General features: G+C 36.7%; 1 protein-coding gene across 2 annotated transcripts in view; it reads left to right on the top strand.

Moving 5' to 3' along the window:
- Positions 1 to 14,496, top strand: part of GALNT3 (polypeptide N-acetylgalactosaminyltransferase 3) — a 30,048-nt gene extending 15,552 nt beyond the window's left edge. For both annotated transcript variants that reach the window (XM_072418277.1, XM_072418278.1), the window contains exons 4-11: positions 711 to 860; positions 1,920 to 2,154; positions 3,372 to 3,489; positions 5,164 to 5,364; positions 6,125 to 6,256; positions 8,008 to 8,112; positions 9,108 to 9,260; positions 11,119 to 14,496. In XM_072418277.1, coding sequence (XP_072274378.1) covers positions 711 to 860; positions 1,920 to 2,154; positions 3,372 to 3,489; positions 5,164 to 5,364; positions 6,125 to 6,256; positions 8,008 to 8,112; positions 9,108 to 9,260; positions 11,119 to 11,241 — 1,217 coding nt within the window. In that variant the 3' untranslated portion in view covers positions 11,242 to 14,496. The remainder of the gene's footprint in view (positions 1 to 710; positions 861 to 1,919; positions 2,155 to 3,371; positions 3,490 to 5,163; positions 5,365 to 6,124; positions 6,257 to 8,007; positions 8,113 to 9,107; positions 9,261 to 11,118) is intronic.
- The last annotated feature ends 3,572 nt before the right edge of the window (positions 14,497 to 18,068 follow it).

The raw sequence follows: 18,068 nt of genomic DNA, 5'->3' as shown, positions 1-18,068 counted from the left end.
TCTTTCTTTAGCAAGGAGAGTTACTATTAGTAAGTGTAAAAAACCTGAACTCAAAATAATGTTTTAAATCATTTCAAAGATATTATCAAACTGCTTCATGTAGTAGTGTACATTTATTTATATATATATATATATATATATATATATATATATATAGGTAAGTTCAAAGAATACTTTTTTAAGTAGTGTTGCCCAAATGAAACCATTCAGTCAACTGATATTTTTATTTGTCTATATGTGGCCACCAGTGAACCAAATGTACATGATATCAGATCCCATTTTCTGAGTGAATGTTTCTAATATACCTATGGTATGACATACTGTTTTATAAGTGTACTACATTATCCCGTTTTCAGTAAATGTTTTATAAAACTGGATCTTTTTGAATGATATCATTCTGTTGCCCGAAATGCTTTCTCCCTTCTGTATTGTTTTTTCCTTTTTTAATATTTTAAGTACTAATAAAAAAATCTTATAATTAATATTCAAGAATCTTTTATTGGCCAATAATTGCTACCAAGGGGTTTGAGGTTTAATGGGTGGGGGACATTTCTCAAATGAGGGGTGGAAGGTAGACAATCTAAAGAATTGACTTTTCATGTATTAGTAAATGTTTTTTGGAGACTTCCAATGTTTGAAAAAATGATTTTAGCTATAAATAAAATTTATTGAATGTTTGTCATAAATATCTTTTCTGTTTGTCGTGTAAGATTATTTGAAGGATAAGCTAGATGACTATGTGAAACCTCTGCAGATCGTCAAAGTGGTTAGACAAAAGGAAAGAAAGGGGCTTATTGCAGCCAGACTGCTGGGCGCCTCGGTAGCAACAGCGGAAACTTTGACCTTTTTGGATGCACACTGTAAGTACAGAATGAATGTTTTGTTTTATCTTATTGTAAAACCAGTAAAAAAGTTGATGAGTGTGCTAATAATGGCACTGAATGGAAGCCATTGTGATATCTAGCCATATAATATACATATTTGGTTTGGAAAACAAATTATAATTCCTAGTTGACTTCCAATGGAAACAAAGAGCATTTAAACTCTGTATTTGAAGACCTAGGACCTAGTGTGTGACAGTACTAGGCATTTAGTCACAGAGTGTTATACATGTACAGTAAGTGCTTCATATTGTCAAGTGCTGCCATTCCAATTTATTAAAATGCAAAGAGTGTTATAAAAAAAAGCTTTCTAGTCCACTCGCTATAATTAGAGCAATCTGTCTACAGCTATATATAAAAGTAGTCTGATCACTACTTATAGTGATGTAAGGCTGTATATTTCTGCCTCCTAGTATTGCAAGGGCACTTTGAGCAAGGAGAGAATGTACTGAAGGTATGTATCTGAGTTTTCTAGTGGCCAAACTAGCTACTGTTCCAGTGTCATTGATACCAATTGTTATTTTTTTAAACTAATTGATGCTCTTTTGACCCCCAGCCTCCCATGTCAGCCTAGCCAAAGGTCTACCTACATATGTATAGAAGCCATTTAATTGTTATGGGGACCCAGAGGCCCACATTTTCTGATGAGAACAATAATTGAGGATATTCGAAATCCAAGGCCGTTTGTAACAATTTATCTGTTAAGGCATATCTCATATGGATATTTTTCTGGCATTAAAAAAACTCCAATGTTCTCTATGTTTTCTCCATTTTTTGGAGTAGGAGGTGTGTCCTGTATTTAGAATTACTGGACATTTTATGTTGCTGTACAGATTAAGTTAGTTTTATGTTTGATTGCAGAGAACTTGTAAGCAGAAGCTCAGCACACCCATTAAAGGATCATAACATTACATTATAATTGTGAAACAATTCCAGTGACTGTAAATGAAATGTGTTGTGGCTCTATAACACCTGGTTGTCTACAATGCAAAAAGAGAATGAAATACAAATTTAATATACTTTCTTTGGCTGTTCTAGGTGAATGTTACTATGGCTGGATGGAAACATTGCTCTCAAGAATTGCTGAGAACAATACAAGGGTGGTGAGCCCGGACATTGTCACCATTGATCTCAATACATTTGAGTTTACTCGCCCTTCCCCATATGGATTGAACCGCAATAGGGGAAATTTAGACTGGGGTCTGGCTTTTGGATGGGAAGCTGTGCCCAGTGCTGAAAATAAGAAGAGAAAAGATGAGACCTATCCAATAATGTAAGAAACCACGATACCTATCCTGCTATATTGGGAAAATATGTCAAGAAATAGAAATTTTAAAAGTTTTCAAGAATGTTGGGATTATGTAGGAATTGGTACTGTTAAACAAAGTGTCTATTGGGTTAATACAATTGGAGAGATCAGGGATGTAGTCGTAAAAACAGAAGAGGGCGCACTGTAAAGGTGCCCACCCCACTACACCCCTGCCTATGTTTCACTCAAAGGGGAATAAAGTTACGCCAGAGTGACGTCATAATGCCAGAACAAGCCGACTCTCCCAGCACAGGCCTCCGATAGGACAGTGGGCGGGTTGTGTTCAGAGACACAACCTGCCCACCGCCCTGAGCCTACTATTCCATACGGGAGACATGGTCCATGGCCACGGTGGTTGTTTCATTGTATAGAAAAAAAGCATGTAGGGGGTTGCTACCAAGAGGTTTGAGGTTTAATGGGTTTAATTCTTTCACATTATGTGTCCTAGGAGATTAGCAGACACAAACTGTGACAACAGGCTATCTATGAAGAAGGCAGAAGTGTTTTTTTTAATATAAGAATGTGAGAAAAGCAGACTTTGGAAGGGTATTTGTCACTGTACAAAAGTAAAATCTCAGAAAGGGACTGTGTAAGAAGGTCTGGTCTGATGATTCACATTTTCTTCTTAAATATTTTGAATATTTGGTTGTGTTTGCATGTTTTTCTGGGAAAGAGATGCCAGCACAATGCTTTATGGGAGGAAGGCAAGCCATTAGAGGTAGTGTGAAGCCAGATCTACAGCTAACCAGAAACTATAGGACACCTTCAAAGGTCTTGTGGAGTTCATGCCTTAGGCTCGACTCCCACTGCTGATGAGGTTGCGGTGTGTTAACTGCTTCCCTATGCCGGGAACCGTGCCTCTTGAGAGATACTATATGTAGATTCACCCTGCCTCAACCCCGTAGAAAACAAATAGTACTGGTACCACTCACTCCTGCTAACTGTTCAATCTCCAGATGCTGGTTCTTAAAGAACCAAAGCTATTATGTGAATGACAGCTGTCAAAGTGCTAACCGTGGGAGCTGAACAGGATTGCTTTATCTGGAAGCAGGTCTGATCCGGCCTTAATGGATCAGAGTTGTTTTGGTAGCAGTAGGAGAACCCACACAATATTAGGAGGTTTTATTCTATTGACCAGTCATCATTTGACAGATTTGCTTTGATTTGTACATTTTATACAGGACACCAACATTTGCCGGTGGACTTTTTTCAATCTCCAAGGAATATTTTCAGCATATCGGAAGTTATGATGAAGAAATGGAAATCTGGGGAGGAGAAAACATTGAAATGTCTTTTAGAGTAAGTACATTGTTATAGTGATGTGGTTTCTAGTGGGCTGGAGGGAAGTGGTTGTTGGTGCCGAGTCTGATAATCATTGCCTTATGCCCAGCTGTGTTTACTACACTGTATTACTGCTGTCACATTGCTCAGCTAAGCATGACGCTCGTGTTATTCTGTCTGCATATTTACTTTACTGAAGTTTTGCTATGCATAATTTATGAACAAAGAGCAACAGAAATTGATAAGTACAGAATATGTAATTTACTGTATTCATTTTGTGGAAGTACCGTTATATAAAATTAGGGCGCACCAAAACTTAAATTTAGAGAATTAAAAAAAAAAAAACTTTAAATGACAATTTACATGTAAATTCTTAGTTCATGTAACTGCTATTCATACCAAGCAGCAATGAGATCCTGGATTTAAATCCCAGAGTGTGCAGTATTTGTAAAGAATGTATATAGTCTCCTGGTGTTTTTTTAACCCTTGGCAGCTAAGGTTATTTTCACCACCACCATCCAAAAATACACTGATAGAGTAATTAGCCCAAACTACCCTGTGTGTGTCTATTTGCATGGTTGTTGGAGGGTGATAGAATGTAAGCTCAAAGTCTGATAGCAGAGGTAAAATGCACTTTGTAAAAGGCTGGGTACACAGTTAGTGTTGTAATAATTCAATTCACTACACAAGTTTTGATGCAACAAAAATCAAGTGATTGCTCACATTCTTTGCAACTAATAGCTCTTTTCTTTGGTAAACTTCATGGGTATCCTTTAGTGGGGTGATCATGTGTTGCCTTCACTTTTTTCCCTTATTATCTTTTGAAAGGGTATCTGGGGTTAGTCTCATATAGTTGATTCATTCTGTGATTCTGAAAAATAATGATCCGGTGAACATTCCCATCTCTCTTAAGAAAAAAATTTAAGACTACTTAAGCAAATACTGCAGAAATTACACATGACCTCACATGTTCATGTGACCCTAATAATCACACATTTTTTTTTCCAAACTCCAACTGACTGTAACTCTAATATTTAGAGTTTCTTTAATGGACTGTTAGGTGGTATAACAACCCTTTCAATGATGACTTGGAATACTGATATGTAAAGAATGTTTCAGATCAGTGTGTGGTCAGACTAAAGAAATCTGAATGTGCAGATTACAGCACTTAATACAGCTATGTCAAGACATGTTGGTATTTGTGAGTAAGTAATAAAATCTAGCAGAAGACAGAAAACAGGTGTGCTTGTGAGTGTAAATTTGTATTTCTAAGTTTAAAAGAGAGATCATTTAAAAAGAGATGATTTATAACAAATCCATTCTCGGTGTACGATACCAGTATATGCTGGGTATCTTGGCATCCCCCAGTGCTGCCGGGGTGGTATTAACTCTCGAGAGCATAAAGAATCTGCCCAATCTCAGTTTTTTAAAGTAAGGATTTAGTTCCACTTTATGTAGAAAACCAACAGCTTTTCAAGAAATGGGTCACCAGAAAATTAAGTACATACATACAAATACCCTTGTGCTGACGGGGTCCTGGTAAATACATTCCAACTTATTCAAGGATATTATTTTATTTACTTTTAAATTGATATTATTATATAATTTGTTTAGGCTTTGTTTAATTTTTTTTCTGGAAATGTAAGTGTCCCCATGTTTCAGAAGTTAGAACAAATTTCTATTCTGACCTAGGTCTGGCAATGCGGGGGACAGCTGGAAATTTTGCCCTGTTCAGTTGTGGGTCATGTATTCCGTAGCAAGAGTCCTCATACCTTCCCTAAAGGAACACAGGTGATCGTTCGGAATCAGGTCCGACTGGCCGAAGTCTGGATGGATGATTACAAAGAAATATTTTACCGTAGAAATCACGAGGCGCAAACAATGGTACAGCAGGTATGTGAAATTCCTGACACTTCATTACATTTAGAGTCTGCACACATATAGCAAACAATGTATATAATTAACATTCATAAGACAGCTCTTAGGTCATTCATGAACAGCCAGGGCTGTATACTGCTCCTTGAAAGGCAGTGACACTTTTGGAGGAGGTCTACTCTGAATCTTGACAGCTGGCTGCCTGAAAGCATAGGCAAAAGGTTACAGAAATTTTCTGGATGAATGTGAATTGCAAAATTTCAATTCTTCTTGTTCCCCTCTACCCACTTCATATAGATCCTTCAAAATGTGGAGGTCTTATCCTACTGGTGGAATTTCATACTGGAAGTTGGGACTTTAATTGCAGTGCTTGTGTCCAATATTCACATTATATACCAATTACCATGAAACTTACAGGGGGGACGATTCGAGACAATATACTGCAATGGCCGAGTCCTCTCAATAAAAAATGATAGCCTGGGCAAGTGGCAAAACACTGGGGAGATGCAGAAACAAAAAATGAGCTGTTTCCTTTCTGTAAGGCTTACTATATTTATTAAGTTCCCTGCCATCTACTTTGTTTCATCACATTCATCAAATTTCTGGTTCACTGCAATCAGAGGTTTTAAACTGTTCTTTGATTAAGGCATCAATGTTAGATGTAAATAAAAAAGGTTCTGAAGCATATCTGCCAGCTGAAAACAATTTGCTTTTGCTAAGTTACGACAATACTCTATTTGCTTTTATGAAACGTCATTGTGCTTTTCTGTGTTGGCAGAAATCATATGGTGATATTTCCAAGAGAGTACAATTACGGCAAAATCTTCAGTGCAAAAACTTTACCTGGTATCTGAAAAATGTTTATCCAGAAATGTATGTTCCAGACCTGAACCCTCTTATCTATGGAGATGTGAGTATTAATACTAAGAGACTAGATTGAGCTGGGTTTTCAGAAAAGCCAAATGGATTTGGAATGTAAATAGTTAATACTTTTGCAGACTATAAAAGACTGAATTCTTTTTTGATGCTATGAAATATATTAAAATGGAAGTGCAGGCTTCCAATTATAACCTACGACAAGAAAAAAAACAGTCATTGGCTGTCATTGTGTTCTTCTGCTATCAGCACTTTCTGAGACACTGACATATGACAAGCATGCAGGAAGTCAGAACTTCAGTTGGCTTGCTTGTTCAGGGTCATTGGTTCAAAAGATTTGAAGAAAGGGTACCAGCCTGACACGTGGTCAGAAAGTAGTCAACAGTGGCAGCCTATGTAAGAATCCTATGGCAAGGTCTTCTTTCAATTGGAATTTTAAAGGCTAGGTCTTCATGAATCTGGTGTTTCAATTACAAGTGCACATTAGTGGATCAAATTGCTCACTGGCTTTTCTTATACCATTTAGGAAGTTTGATGCGATGGTTTTTACTTTGATTATCTAGATCTGCCTTTTGCCCACTATGAAGTTCTCCTTGCTCCTTTTCACTGGAAGAAAGCTTAGGGTTTTTTTTTATTAGAAAAGACCTAAAGCGTAATGGTTAGGCAATGTTGGGAAGGCAAGATAGCCAGAATTCTTAGAAAGCCAAAAGTGAAGCTGGCGAGTATTTCGTTTTGTATCGGCTGATTCGTAATTGCATTGCTAAATCAATTAAGGTACATAATGGCATTAAAGATTTGGGACCAGTTGGGCCTCCCCTCTAGAGAAAATAGGAATTTATCTGCATAGCAAGGGTATGAGTTGGTGGTTTACATACTTGCATAGTGCAGGTTACATGTATACAGTTGTTTTTATGGAAAAGGCTTAGAGTAGATTAGGTAATCCTCTAAAGTTTGCTGTTTTCTACAGTGTAACAAAAAAAAAACAGAAGTGTGCTGCAACCCCTTTGGATCCAACCACAAATTAGTTTTTAAACATTAATTGTAATTAGAGGGATAAAAGCTCATTGATATTGATTGACACAGACCACTGAACATCACTACTCTTTATTAAATAAAATGTTTTCCTTATTGTAAGGCACTAGTGATGTGTAGAATCTGCCATGGCATTTTTTGCCAAGATACTGTCTGCTTATGTCTTATTAAAGGCATACATGTATATTGGATGGAATTTTGCCAGTTGCTTTCAGACAGCACCTCTTCTACATTCTTTCTAAAAGCTGAATTCCAGGCATACAGCTAATTACACAGGTGAAATACACATAGATAGAAGGTCTGTTATACCTAGCAAAGGATATTTCTGTCCACTTGGTGCTCTGACTTTTCTTTGTTGCAGTTAGGTAACACTGCTAGGTCCCCTATGTGCCCCAGCCCTACGACCAGACAGAGAAAGAGCAAAAGTAGACTGATGAAGTCATCCAGTTGTTCTTTCCTCTATCAGTAAGTTCATTGTCAGCACGTGTGAAAACTAGACACCTAATTGGTCTTGGGTGCTTTCCCTCCATATATCAGTCTGTAGAGGGGATTAAATCTACATCTGTAGAGGGGATTAAAAGAGGAATCAACCAATTTTTATTTAGGTGTTAATCCTAGTTGCATTTAAATTATATTTTAGGGCATATACACAAATACAGAACTGCAAACTGTGTTTTAATGTCTGCCTGTAACATCCTAAATGGAATAAATGGGGAGATTGCATTGTAAACTAACTTTGTTGTTTTGTTTCAGTTACAAAATATTGGAAGCCAAAGGTGTTTGGATATGGGAGGAGAAAATAGTAATGGGGATAAACCACCAATCTTCTACAGCTGTCATGGACTTGGGGGAAACCAGGTAAGATACATCTCAATCAATATATATAACTCATTTTTTACTTGGAAATAACTCTAATTTATTACAGAAAATCATGTAAAGCAATTTAAATGTATGTTTTTTTCTTCCCTCTTCAAGAAAAACAATACACAAGCAAAGAGCAGTCTATAGAACCTAGGCTCCTTTTGGTGCATTTCACCCCACCTGGGGCTTAGTTATAGTTCTCTGGGTCTGGTGGATGGCTATTGTTTTGCCTCAATAATGTTGGATCAGGATAAAAAAGAATCTTAGTAGAAGTGCACCTCCTTTCTTCCCATTTGTATGCACTTCATAGTTTCTAAAGACGGACCCTAAATACTTTCTGCAACAAAAAAGCTTTCTCAATTCGTTCTTCTAATTAATGCAAAAATGAAACAGAAGAGTCTTAGAGAAACTTACCATATATCAAAAGTATGTGGATGGATACCCCTCCAAATTATTGAGTTAAGGTGTTTCCAGTAAGAGGCACTGTTAATGTTAAAGCCTACAAAGACATTTTAGGACAAAGACAATGCAACAAGGAAGGTTCTTCTTTCTGTTCCAGCATGACTGTGCCCTTGCACAGAAAGCCAGTGCCTTAAAGATGTAGTTTGATGAGTTTGTGTGAGCTGACCTCAACCATTTGTGGTAAAGACCCCACTTTTGAACTCTTTCTCCTACATTCGCAAATGCTCATACTGTAAAAGCTTGTATGTATAAAGGCTACCCAGAAAAATAAAGGTCATTATAGATGTGAATGGTGGACTCCAAATTAATGGGCATGATTTTGGAATGTAATGTCTAACAAGCTTGTATTGGTTTGATGATCAGGCATCCAGAAACTTTTGACCCTACATTGTATAAGATACTAGCATATCTTACCTAAGATACCTATAATTACCAGTTATGGATGCCCCAACCCGTTTACTGCCCCGGACATAATTTTTTCATATAGATGTATAATTATATATCCCGTTGATGTGTTTTCTTTCTTGCAGTACTTTGAATATACATCAAGCCATGAAATTCGACATAATATCCAGAAAGAACTGTGTTTACGAGCAAGTAAAGGATTAGTTATGTTTAAAAAGTGCAGCTTTAAAGGCAGAGGCACTGTAGTACTAAAGGAAGAGAAGTGGGAGCTTCGTCAGGTGTGTCATGATTATTTATATAAGCTGTATGCCATCTACATGTTTGCAAAAATTAAAAAAAAACGGTAAAAGTGGGGACTCTTGAGCAAAAAGGATCATTGTGGAACTATTTATTATTGCTATAGGAAATTATGCTTGTGAGCAGCAATATGGCAGTATGCACAGTATGTACAGTAAGGTAATATGAACCACGCCTTTGTATACGCCTAAATGCATATATCTTTTCATGTAAAGCCAAGGCATACCTAAATATGTGCATTTGAAACCACATTTCTAAATCTGGAATTACTGTATGTCAGTGGTTCAATTGTACATGGTTCTCCTCTCTCTATACATAACACAGGTCCATATACAGCTGAAAGGCCAAAACAATGGCAACAGTGTATGCAGTGGGTAAAATTTGACAGGAGGTACATTTTTCCATAAAACCTATATTTTACATTTACTTTTTGCCCCCCCCCCCCTTTTCTTTTAACATGCTAATGAGAATGCTAAATAAAATCTTTTGCATTTTTATAATGTACCTTATTTTAGACTTGGTGACATAATTACCCGGTTTCTGTTTGGTGCAAGCAGATCATGTCTGGTATGTAATAATAGAAATAAGTATAAAAATATTAGTGGCTAGAGAGAGTAATGCCTAAAGCTTAATTCAACCCAAAGGCTGCCAATTAAAAGTCACCCTTTGTACAACTTCCTTTAGTCTTTGTAAAGGAAGAATTATCCCACAAAAACTTTTTTTCTGAACGACTTAAGAGCAGTTACGTGAGTTCTTCTTTCCCACTGTCATTTCTTCTCGCATAGCTGAACATGAATACTATGTACTCCTTCCTCTGCTTTTAGTGCTTCATTCACAGCCTATGTCTGCTTGTGCCTTATGCAGCCTATGGTGATAAAGTATATATAGATTAGTTTTGCATATATTCTCACATTTTGTCTCTTTACCACATATAATAAGATATCGAATATACAATAAAAAAAAGATTGGGTGTGTCTATAAATGCATATTACCTTGTTGAAGCAATTGGACCGTGTTTTATGAGGGTGTTCTACCTTGCTCTGGATCAGCTGTGGGTATAGATTTCTGAAAATGCAGATTTTTAATGTAAGTTTGCAATTTGGTTGAACATTTGCCAGTGTTAGTAATCTATATGTAGAGATCTCAGTATCTCAAGCTAAAGTTTTTACTCTTAAGAGAATAATTTAGTAATTTGGCAGTATAGCCGCGTACATACTTCCAAATATAGTCCTTGGAAAGGATTTTTCACAATCCTTTTCAGTGACCATGCACTGCACAATGCATGAACGAGTGTTATACATACAGCACTGTTCTGCTCTATGCGGAGGGGAGGGGGAGAACAACAGAGCTTGCTTCGTCCATCGTCCGTGGATCCGCCAGGACGGTTGTTCTGATGATGAACGACGCGCGCTGTACACACTTCAGATTCTCTTCCGATATTGGCCCTGCCGATTATCAGGCGAGAATCATTGGAAGTGTGTACGTAGCTTAACTATTCATAGTCATTTAGTATGAGCAGTCAGTTTCTCTTGTACTGTCTCTTTAGAAAACAAATAGTGCCTTTGGGAATGCTTTGTTTTATATATATATATATATATATAAATATAAATATATATATATATATATATATATATATATATATATATATATTGACAAAGAAATATACATAAACACCTAAAACATAAACACAAACACGTTTAGGTTTTTAAACCGGAATAAAACAAACCCAAAGCCATGATTGTTTTTCTTGTAACTTTATTTGCATATTAAATATATCATGCAATAGGTCACCTCCAAGACCATCAAACTAAAAATCCTATGTTTTATTTTTCCTTCTAGGAGCAACAGCTGTACAATGCTCTGTCTAACATGTGCCTTACAGGCAACGGACTAAACCCAGGCCTTGTGTCCTGTAACCCTACAGACCCATTCCAAAAATGGATGTTCCGACAAAGCCTATAAGGAGTTTTCGGAGGGCTGATTTTACTTTACACTGTGATGAGAATACACTGTAACATTTTTGCAAATGCAGCTGATTTTGATTATGGTGTAGGCCTAAAAATTGAACACATTGTTATGAGGAAAGAACACTCCAGACCTTGTGTCAGCTACATATGCCAAAGAATGTTTTTATTCTGTTTATTTTCCTGTGTGTTTACATATTAGCTATTAGGTCAGGGATTGCAGGGGGTGTTTTGTTGGTTTACAATGACTTTAAGAGTACCGGTTTATTGATGACATAATCTAAGGGCTATGTAAAATTACTTCCTTCATTGTCTGCACTTGTGTACCAAAAAATTACTTACTATAAAAAGGAAACCATTCCCGAGACGAACTATTGTGGCTTCTATTGCTGATCTTTTTAAATAATCTGGTATTATCTGGTATCTGGCAGCCATGCATTTGGGTCACTGGCCTGGAAAAGGCATGTAGGTAAGTTAGGATCAAAGGGCTCAGGATTAAAGAGACAATGCCACCTTTCAATCAGAACCAAGTGATAGCTTCTGGATAAAGTTGTCACCCAGATTAATACCCATCTTGCCAGCTCCTCCACCATTCCTTCCTTTATTACAGCCAGGACCCAAATTTCCCAAAGTATCAGCTGGTGCTGGGGTAGTAATTGGGCACTTGGGGGAAGGTCGACTAGGCTTGCAACTGGGGTGCAGCCATACCTACATTTTTTAAAGTGTGACCCTAATATTATCAATGGATTCCCAAATAGAACAAGTTGTCCCCTATTGTGTAAACTAAAATTGTACAATGTAGTAGCACACTTGCACAATGCAGCTGATTGCTTTTACATGCTACTTGTGTAGCTTGAACTAAAGGCAGCCATTTGATCCATAAGCTTCACTTGATCTGTATAATCAACTATATAAATGCTAGAAATTTGAAAAAGTGACTACTAAATATTCCACATGAAGCCGGCCCAAACATATTTCCTTTCGAAAAAGCCATTAGCTTGACTGTTGTGTTGACCCTCTTCAATAACTAGCCCTTATAATGACATTATCTCTGTTCTAGGAAGCCTGTATGAAGAAGGTTCCCCCCTTTGCTTCATGCACACCTAACAGTTGAATGTCTTTTCAATAAAGCAACCCATCAGATCTCCATTGGCTAATACCCAATCAATGATCCAGATTTAAGTTTACTAAGGTCACATAAAAGCTGCTAATCACTGTTACTTACTCTACGCAGCATTTTGATTTATTATGCCAAATATTTTCTGCTTTTACAATTAATTTGATATGATTTTCATATTTGTAGATTTATTCTATAATGCTGTAAATTTTAAATATTAACTTATACATGAGTGCAGGACATCTGATTGAGCATTTTAAATGTGATACCACTCTTGGTACATGGTGAATGTTATTTATAATATTGTAATTTTATAATTCATTAATTATGGCCTCACCTAATGGGAAATTGTGCCTATTTGGTGTCCCCAACAATTTTGCCATAATGTGTAAGGATGTATATCAATCACGTTATGGCAGAATAACCTTACAGACCTCATTAATGGACCAGACAACATCCTTGCCATTTCATCCATATTCTGGTCTCCTTCGATATCCAGAATCTTCCAATGTCTTCAGCTGCCGGTTGGCCATTTTTGGCATAACACCACACATGCGCTTAGGTTTACTGTCATTCTGACACCCAAATCTCACTTCCTTCATTTGCAAAACGCGTGTGTGTCAGTATACAGGTAACAGACTATAGGAAGGGTAACATGTCTATGACAGAATAGATGGAGTCTCTTCATCTGCAAAATGTTTAAATTATCTTGAAAAACACAAATGTAAAGAGATAAAAGTTTATTTTTTAGTTCATAGCAAGCAGATTGCAGTCATCTTCATTCCGTTGACTGCATAGAACATGAATCTAATTGGCTGTTATGACTTTTGCCATTTTTCAGTTACTTTAGTATGCTTTATCAAAATCCAGTTTTATTATTTAGAATACAATCCTCAACATGTCTTCAATATACTGTACACTGCACAAATTTTAGATTTACTGCAGATCCTTAGCTGCCTTTTTGTTTTTTGCAAATATAAAAGGACATGTCAGGGCATACACTATAAATGATACATAGGAAAGTTCTGACCATGATAATTACAGAGTCCATCTCAATTTTGTAATGGGAATCATAACATTCCAATAGCTATTTCTCACCAATATTAAAACTATAGGGCCTATTCTCCTGGTCCTGGGCTTTGTGTTAAAATGCACATGTGAGCACATATTGATTGTCATTGTACTAACGCAGTACATGAGTTGGCTACATGCAAGAATTGAACAGAAAATTAGCATACATAAGGTTTTCAATGCAGTACTGTACCATGAACATGAATTGCCTTGGTGCGTTTGGGTACTTTTCATTTGATGACAAAAGCGAATGCTTTTTTACTAACGTTTGGTGATTGTTGGTTTTGTATACATTTGAATACAAATGTATGTTTTTACATTTTTGAAGGATCTCTTTTAATGGTCATATTGGCCAAAATTGTGTAATATTTTATTCTCCCATATAAGAACAGAAGAATATTAGACATTTTAGAAATTCTGTTGTTGTATAATAATAAGGGTAAATAAGCATAGATTAAAACCAAAGCAAATATTTAGTTTTCAGTTTTTTCTTTTTTGAAGTTATTACATTGTCGTGTTGTCCAAATATAGTTGATCTATGATTTATTTTTGTATGTTTTTTTGCTTCCATGTCTTTTTTTTGTGACTAAAAAGGGTCCAATATTCCTTAGTATTTTATAAATTTAGAGAAGGTGTAGCTGTGTTTGCAATCCAGTCATTTGGAAACTACCACATTTTAAAACCGTTTGATTGCTTGTAGCAGCACTCAACTTCCCACTTCCATAGAATGACATATGTGCTGCAATGTATATAACACTAATGTCTACACTAATTTGTTCATTTAAATATACATAAGATCATTCCAGCAGCATTGATGCAATTAGACTGCAGTGGCTATTTTTTTTCAAAGATTTTTGCTCAGGTGTTTATTTTTGAGATAAAAATACAAAGCAATAAACAAGCAAAAATTCAAATCTAATATAATCTGCCTCCTGTGTGGTGTTGTGTGTATTTTTTAGGGATACAATAAAATAAAATTCACTAACAGTTATTTTTATCTGGTATGCACATGACCTAATTTTATTTGAAAAAAATCATTTCTGTGAATAAAGATTTTTATCGGTGTCTTGTCTTTAAAGTTCTGCTGTGAAAATTTGCTTTAATGAAAAAAGGGGTTAGGTCATCCCAGCCCAGCCAATCAGGATGGGTAAATCTGAACCAGGAAGAAGAGGTGCGTGTTTAAAAAAATTGTAACTAGGCAGGTATGGGTAATTTATTGCAGAAAGAATATCACCTCTCCCTTCTGTGATAAAATACCTGCCCAATCGCCATTTTTTATTATTTTTAGAGTTTAGTTCGACTTTAACTACCAGGTCATGGTTTAGTTTGGTTTCCTTACACTAACCCTTTCTGTTATCCTAACCCCAACCAGGCGCTGACCTTCCCGGTAACTGTATTGCAGACACCATCCCTTAAGTGCCCCCCCACCCACACTATGGTTTAGACGAGGGTGAGGACGCCATGCAGTTTTTGCTTCCTCACACCAGCAACTTGCTGCCTTAGGGGACACAATACATGTAGCATTGTCCATGGCAGCTCAATAGAATGACTGAATGAAGGCAACAATCAGAAGTTCAGTATCGCTCAATAGTGCCCGCTGTCGAATATGCAATGCTGGTTCTTAAGGAACCACTTCTTCATTGCAAGTGGCCAAATGGCTGGTAAGGTACTAACCTTTGAAAGCCATGTGAGATTGCTTGCTCCCACCACTAATCTGAATTTACTCTATCTCACCCTGTAAACTTCCCCTTTGCCTAAGTGTAACCTGAACACTAACCCTCCCTACAATCCAACCTTTTCCCCTAATCCACGGTATTCCCCACGACCCCGGGATTCCTTGCAACCCTAACATTGACCCTCCCTAATCCCTACCACTAGCCTGTAACTTCCTGTCCCCCCATCCTTACAGTAACCCTTGCTGTAACACGTGTTTCAATGGCCAAGGTTGATTCTCCATCAGGGAATGTTTCATTGAATATCTGATTCATTGCTTTATACGTAGACTCCTAACTCTCCCTTGAATCTAAAACTTACATTAACCCTTCCTTTTATATTAACCCCAAACTAGACCTTGACCTCTGTATCTATGACCCCAAACTGGACACTAGCCCTCCCTCTACCTCCTAAGCTAAAGCTGCAAACTAATACATTTCTGAGGTTCCAAAAGCATACAGAACTTTTCCCTAGTAAATAGCAAGTAACAATTTTTTTTACTGTTTCTAAAAATTTACTGGAGCTGCTGGACACTATAAATGATACATTTAGAATTTTAGTAATTTTTTCTTTTAAAATAAATATCTGACGATCATAAACCATGCAACGACCATTCTAGTGCAGTCTCCTGATTTCTGCAATCCATGCTGTTTCCTGACTTTAGATTGCACTGTGTGGGAACACTCTACTCAGAATATTTTTATCCTCAGCCAGAATGAAATAAAACCCCTCATCCAGTGGTTAATGATAATTCTCTTCCTTCCAGCCATGTCTGAAGTCTTTTCTCATCAGTTTGGCAGCTGTTTTGTGGCTTTCTCCCACGTTTGTAACCGGCCACTTCCTCCACCTCTAAAGCTGGAGACTTCTGCTGCCTAATGTCATGACGGTTAAATAAAACAAAGGCGGAATGGAGCAAGAGGCTTAAATTAGATGCTGGAGATATTTTAATGTTAGGTTTTTTGGATTCCTGACCACAAAAGATAGTGGAAATTTGAAGCTTGTATTGCCTCATCATTTAAAAGGATAAAAAAAGAAGAAGTTAATGTGAGGGCGTATTTCAGGAAAATGTAGATGGGGAAGAGGTAGGGTGTAGAAGTAGATGACTTGGCATGGCATACAAAAGATCAGTACGGATTGCTGGTACATGTGGTTGAAACATTGCTTAAGGTAAACTCAGGAACAAATGTTATTGCATTACAGATTACTATTTGTTAGACATTTGGGCATTATTCATTTTATTTTTGTGGCCAAGTACAAATATATCCTGCCAAAAAGCTTGTGTCTTAGTAAATTCAGCTGTACCTCTGTGTGTGTTAAAACTTCAAACTATGGTATGAATTCTCCCCTCAAGCTGTGTTCTATGAATGAAAATAAAAGTAAGAAGCCTGGAAAGAAAAAAAAAAAAAGGAAAACTAATGCAGCCATCATATTGAAGATCTGGTATGCTGCAATAATTATTTTGCTTTTTTGCCATGTTGACTGCTGAGTTTAATATTATTATTATTATTATTTAATAATAATAACAAAAATAATAGTCATACACAGTATCTATATAGCACCAACATATTATGCAGCTCTGTAAGTTAAATAGTTCCCTTTATAACAAAAAATGCTCTGTGATCCGCACAGTCAAATATAAAAATCTCCTCATACTGACCTCATTAGGAACCATTTATTTCTTTTCAGTGCATAATATGGTTATTGCACATTGGCCTCTCCTCCTCCCGTGTCACTCTGTGTATCTGTCTGTCAATTGCAACCCCTATTTATTGTACAGCGCTGCATATTATGTTGTTGCTAATAAAATTCTGTTGAATAATAATAATAAAAATAACTTATTAGGCTCTCTACAACTGGGGAAAAATATATAGGTGAACCTGGCAGATCAAGCACACCTAGAATGGATTTCCTAAATTAATTTGCTATTATTAGGCAAATGTTTTAAATCCTGAACCTGATCCATTCATGGTTTGCTGGATCACCCAGGATTACCCATGATATTCTATCTTCTCCATTCTTGAAGAGCTTTGATAAACTAGGCCCATTATGTCACTTGCTAATATGCATTCTATTTCAGTTTACCATTTTGGAAAATGGTGTTTTAACACCATGGAAAAGTTAGTGGATGCGTTATATACAGTAGTGATTGATCCTGGGGATTGCTGTGGAATCAGCCATGACACTTAATAGCCTGGGACTGTATCCCTGAGTGGGTAAGACTGTAGTGGACCGGGCTGGAGAGGTGAATATAATTTGTTTTTTTGTAGGGGATATCTATCGATTTTTGCTCTTCACAATCTCGAATTAGGCTTTAAAGAGAACCTTTCAATGGTATTAAGCTCAGGGAGCGGATACACAACATGACACATGAAGCAAATAACAGGCTTTCACTACTTGCTGGTTAGAAAGGACATATCAACATTTTTTACATCACATAAAAGGGTGGCTAACCCTTTTATATAATGAAAAAGATGTTTTTTATTTTTTTAGTTTTTTTTATTTTATTTTTAAGGGGAGGACTTCATGTCATGTGATCTCGCCCCTAGTCAATAGGAGATCTGGTTACATCAACAGAAGGAAGAAGGCTGTGTTCAGGCTGCGCTGGGATGAAGAAGGAAGAAGGGGCAGCGCGGGACCTACTGGACTAGGATCCCAGAGGGATCTACAACTTTCCACCTTTGAAGGTAAGTGTAATTTCTTTAATGAAAATTCCACTTTAAATAGGACAGTGCTCTAAATTGCAAAGCCTGAATATTACATACTAGCGTGTCACAAACATAAATTTTTAAATGTAGAGTTGGGCTTTAGGTAGCTAAATATCCTACCATGGCTTGGAAGCTTTAACATTTAATTTTTTTTCGTGGAGTGGACATTAGAACATTTACTTTAATTGTACACCAGAGGGAGCTCTTTCTAAACACTTT

This window comes from Pyxicephalus adspersus, chromosome 7 (assembly GCF_032062135.1).
Source record: "Pyxicephalus adspersus chromosome 7, UCB_Pads_2.0, whole genome shotgun sequence".
In the NCBI taxonomy this organism is placed as follows: domain Eukaryota; kingdom Metazoa; phylum Chordata; class Amphibia; order Anura; family Pyxicephalidae; genus Pyxicephalus; species Pyxicephalus adspersus.
This window is presented reverse-complemented; position numbering and strand designations above follow the sequence as displayed.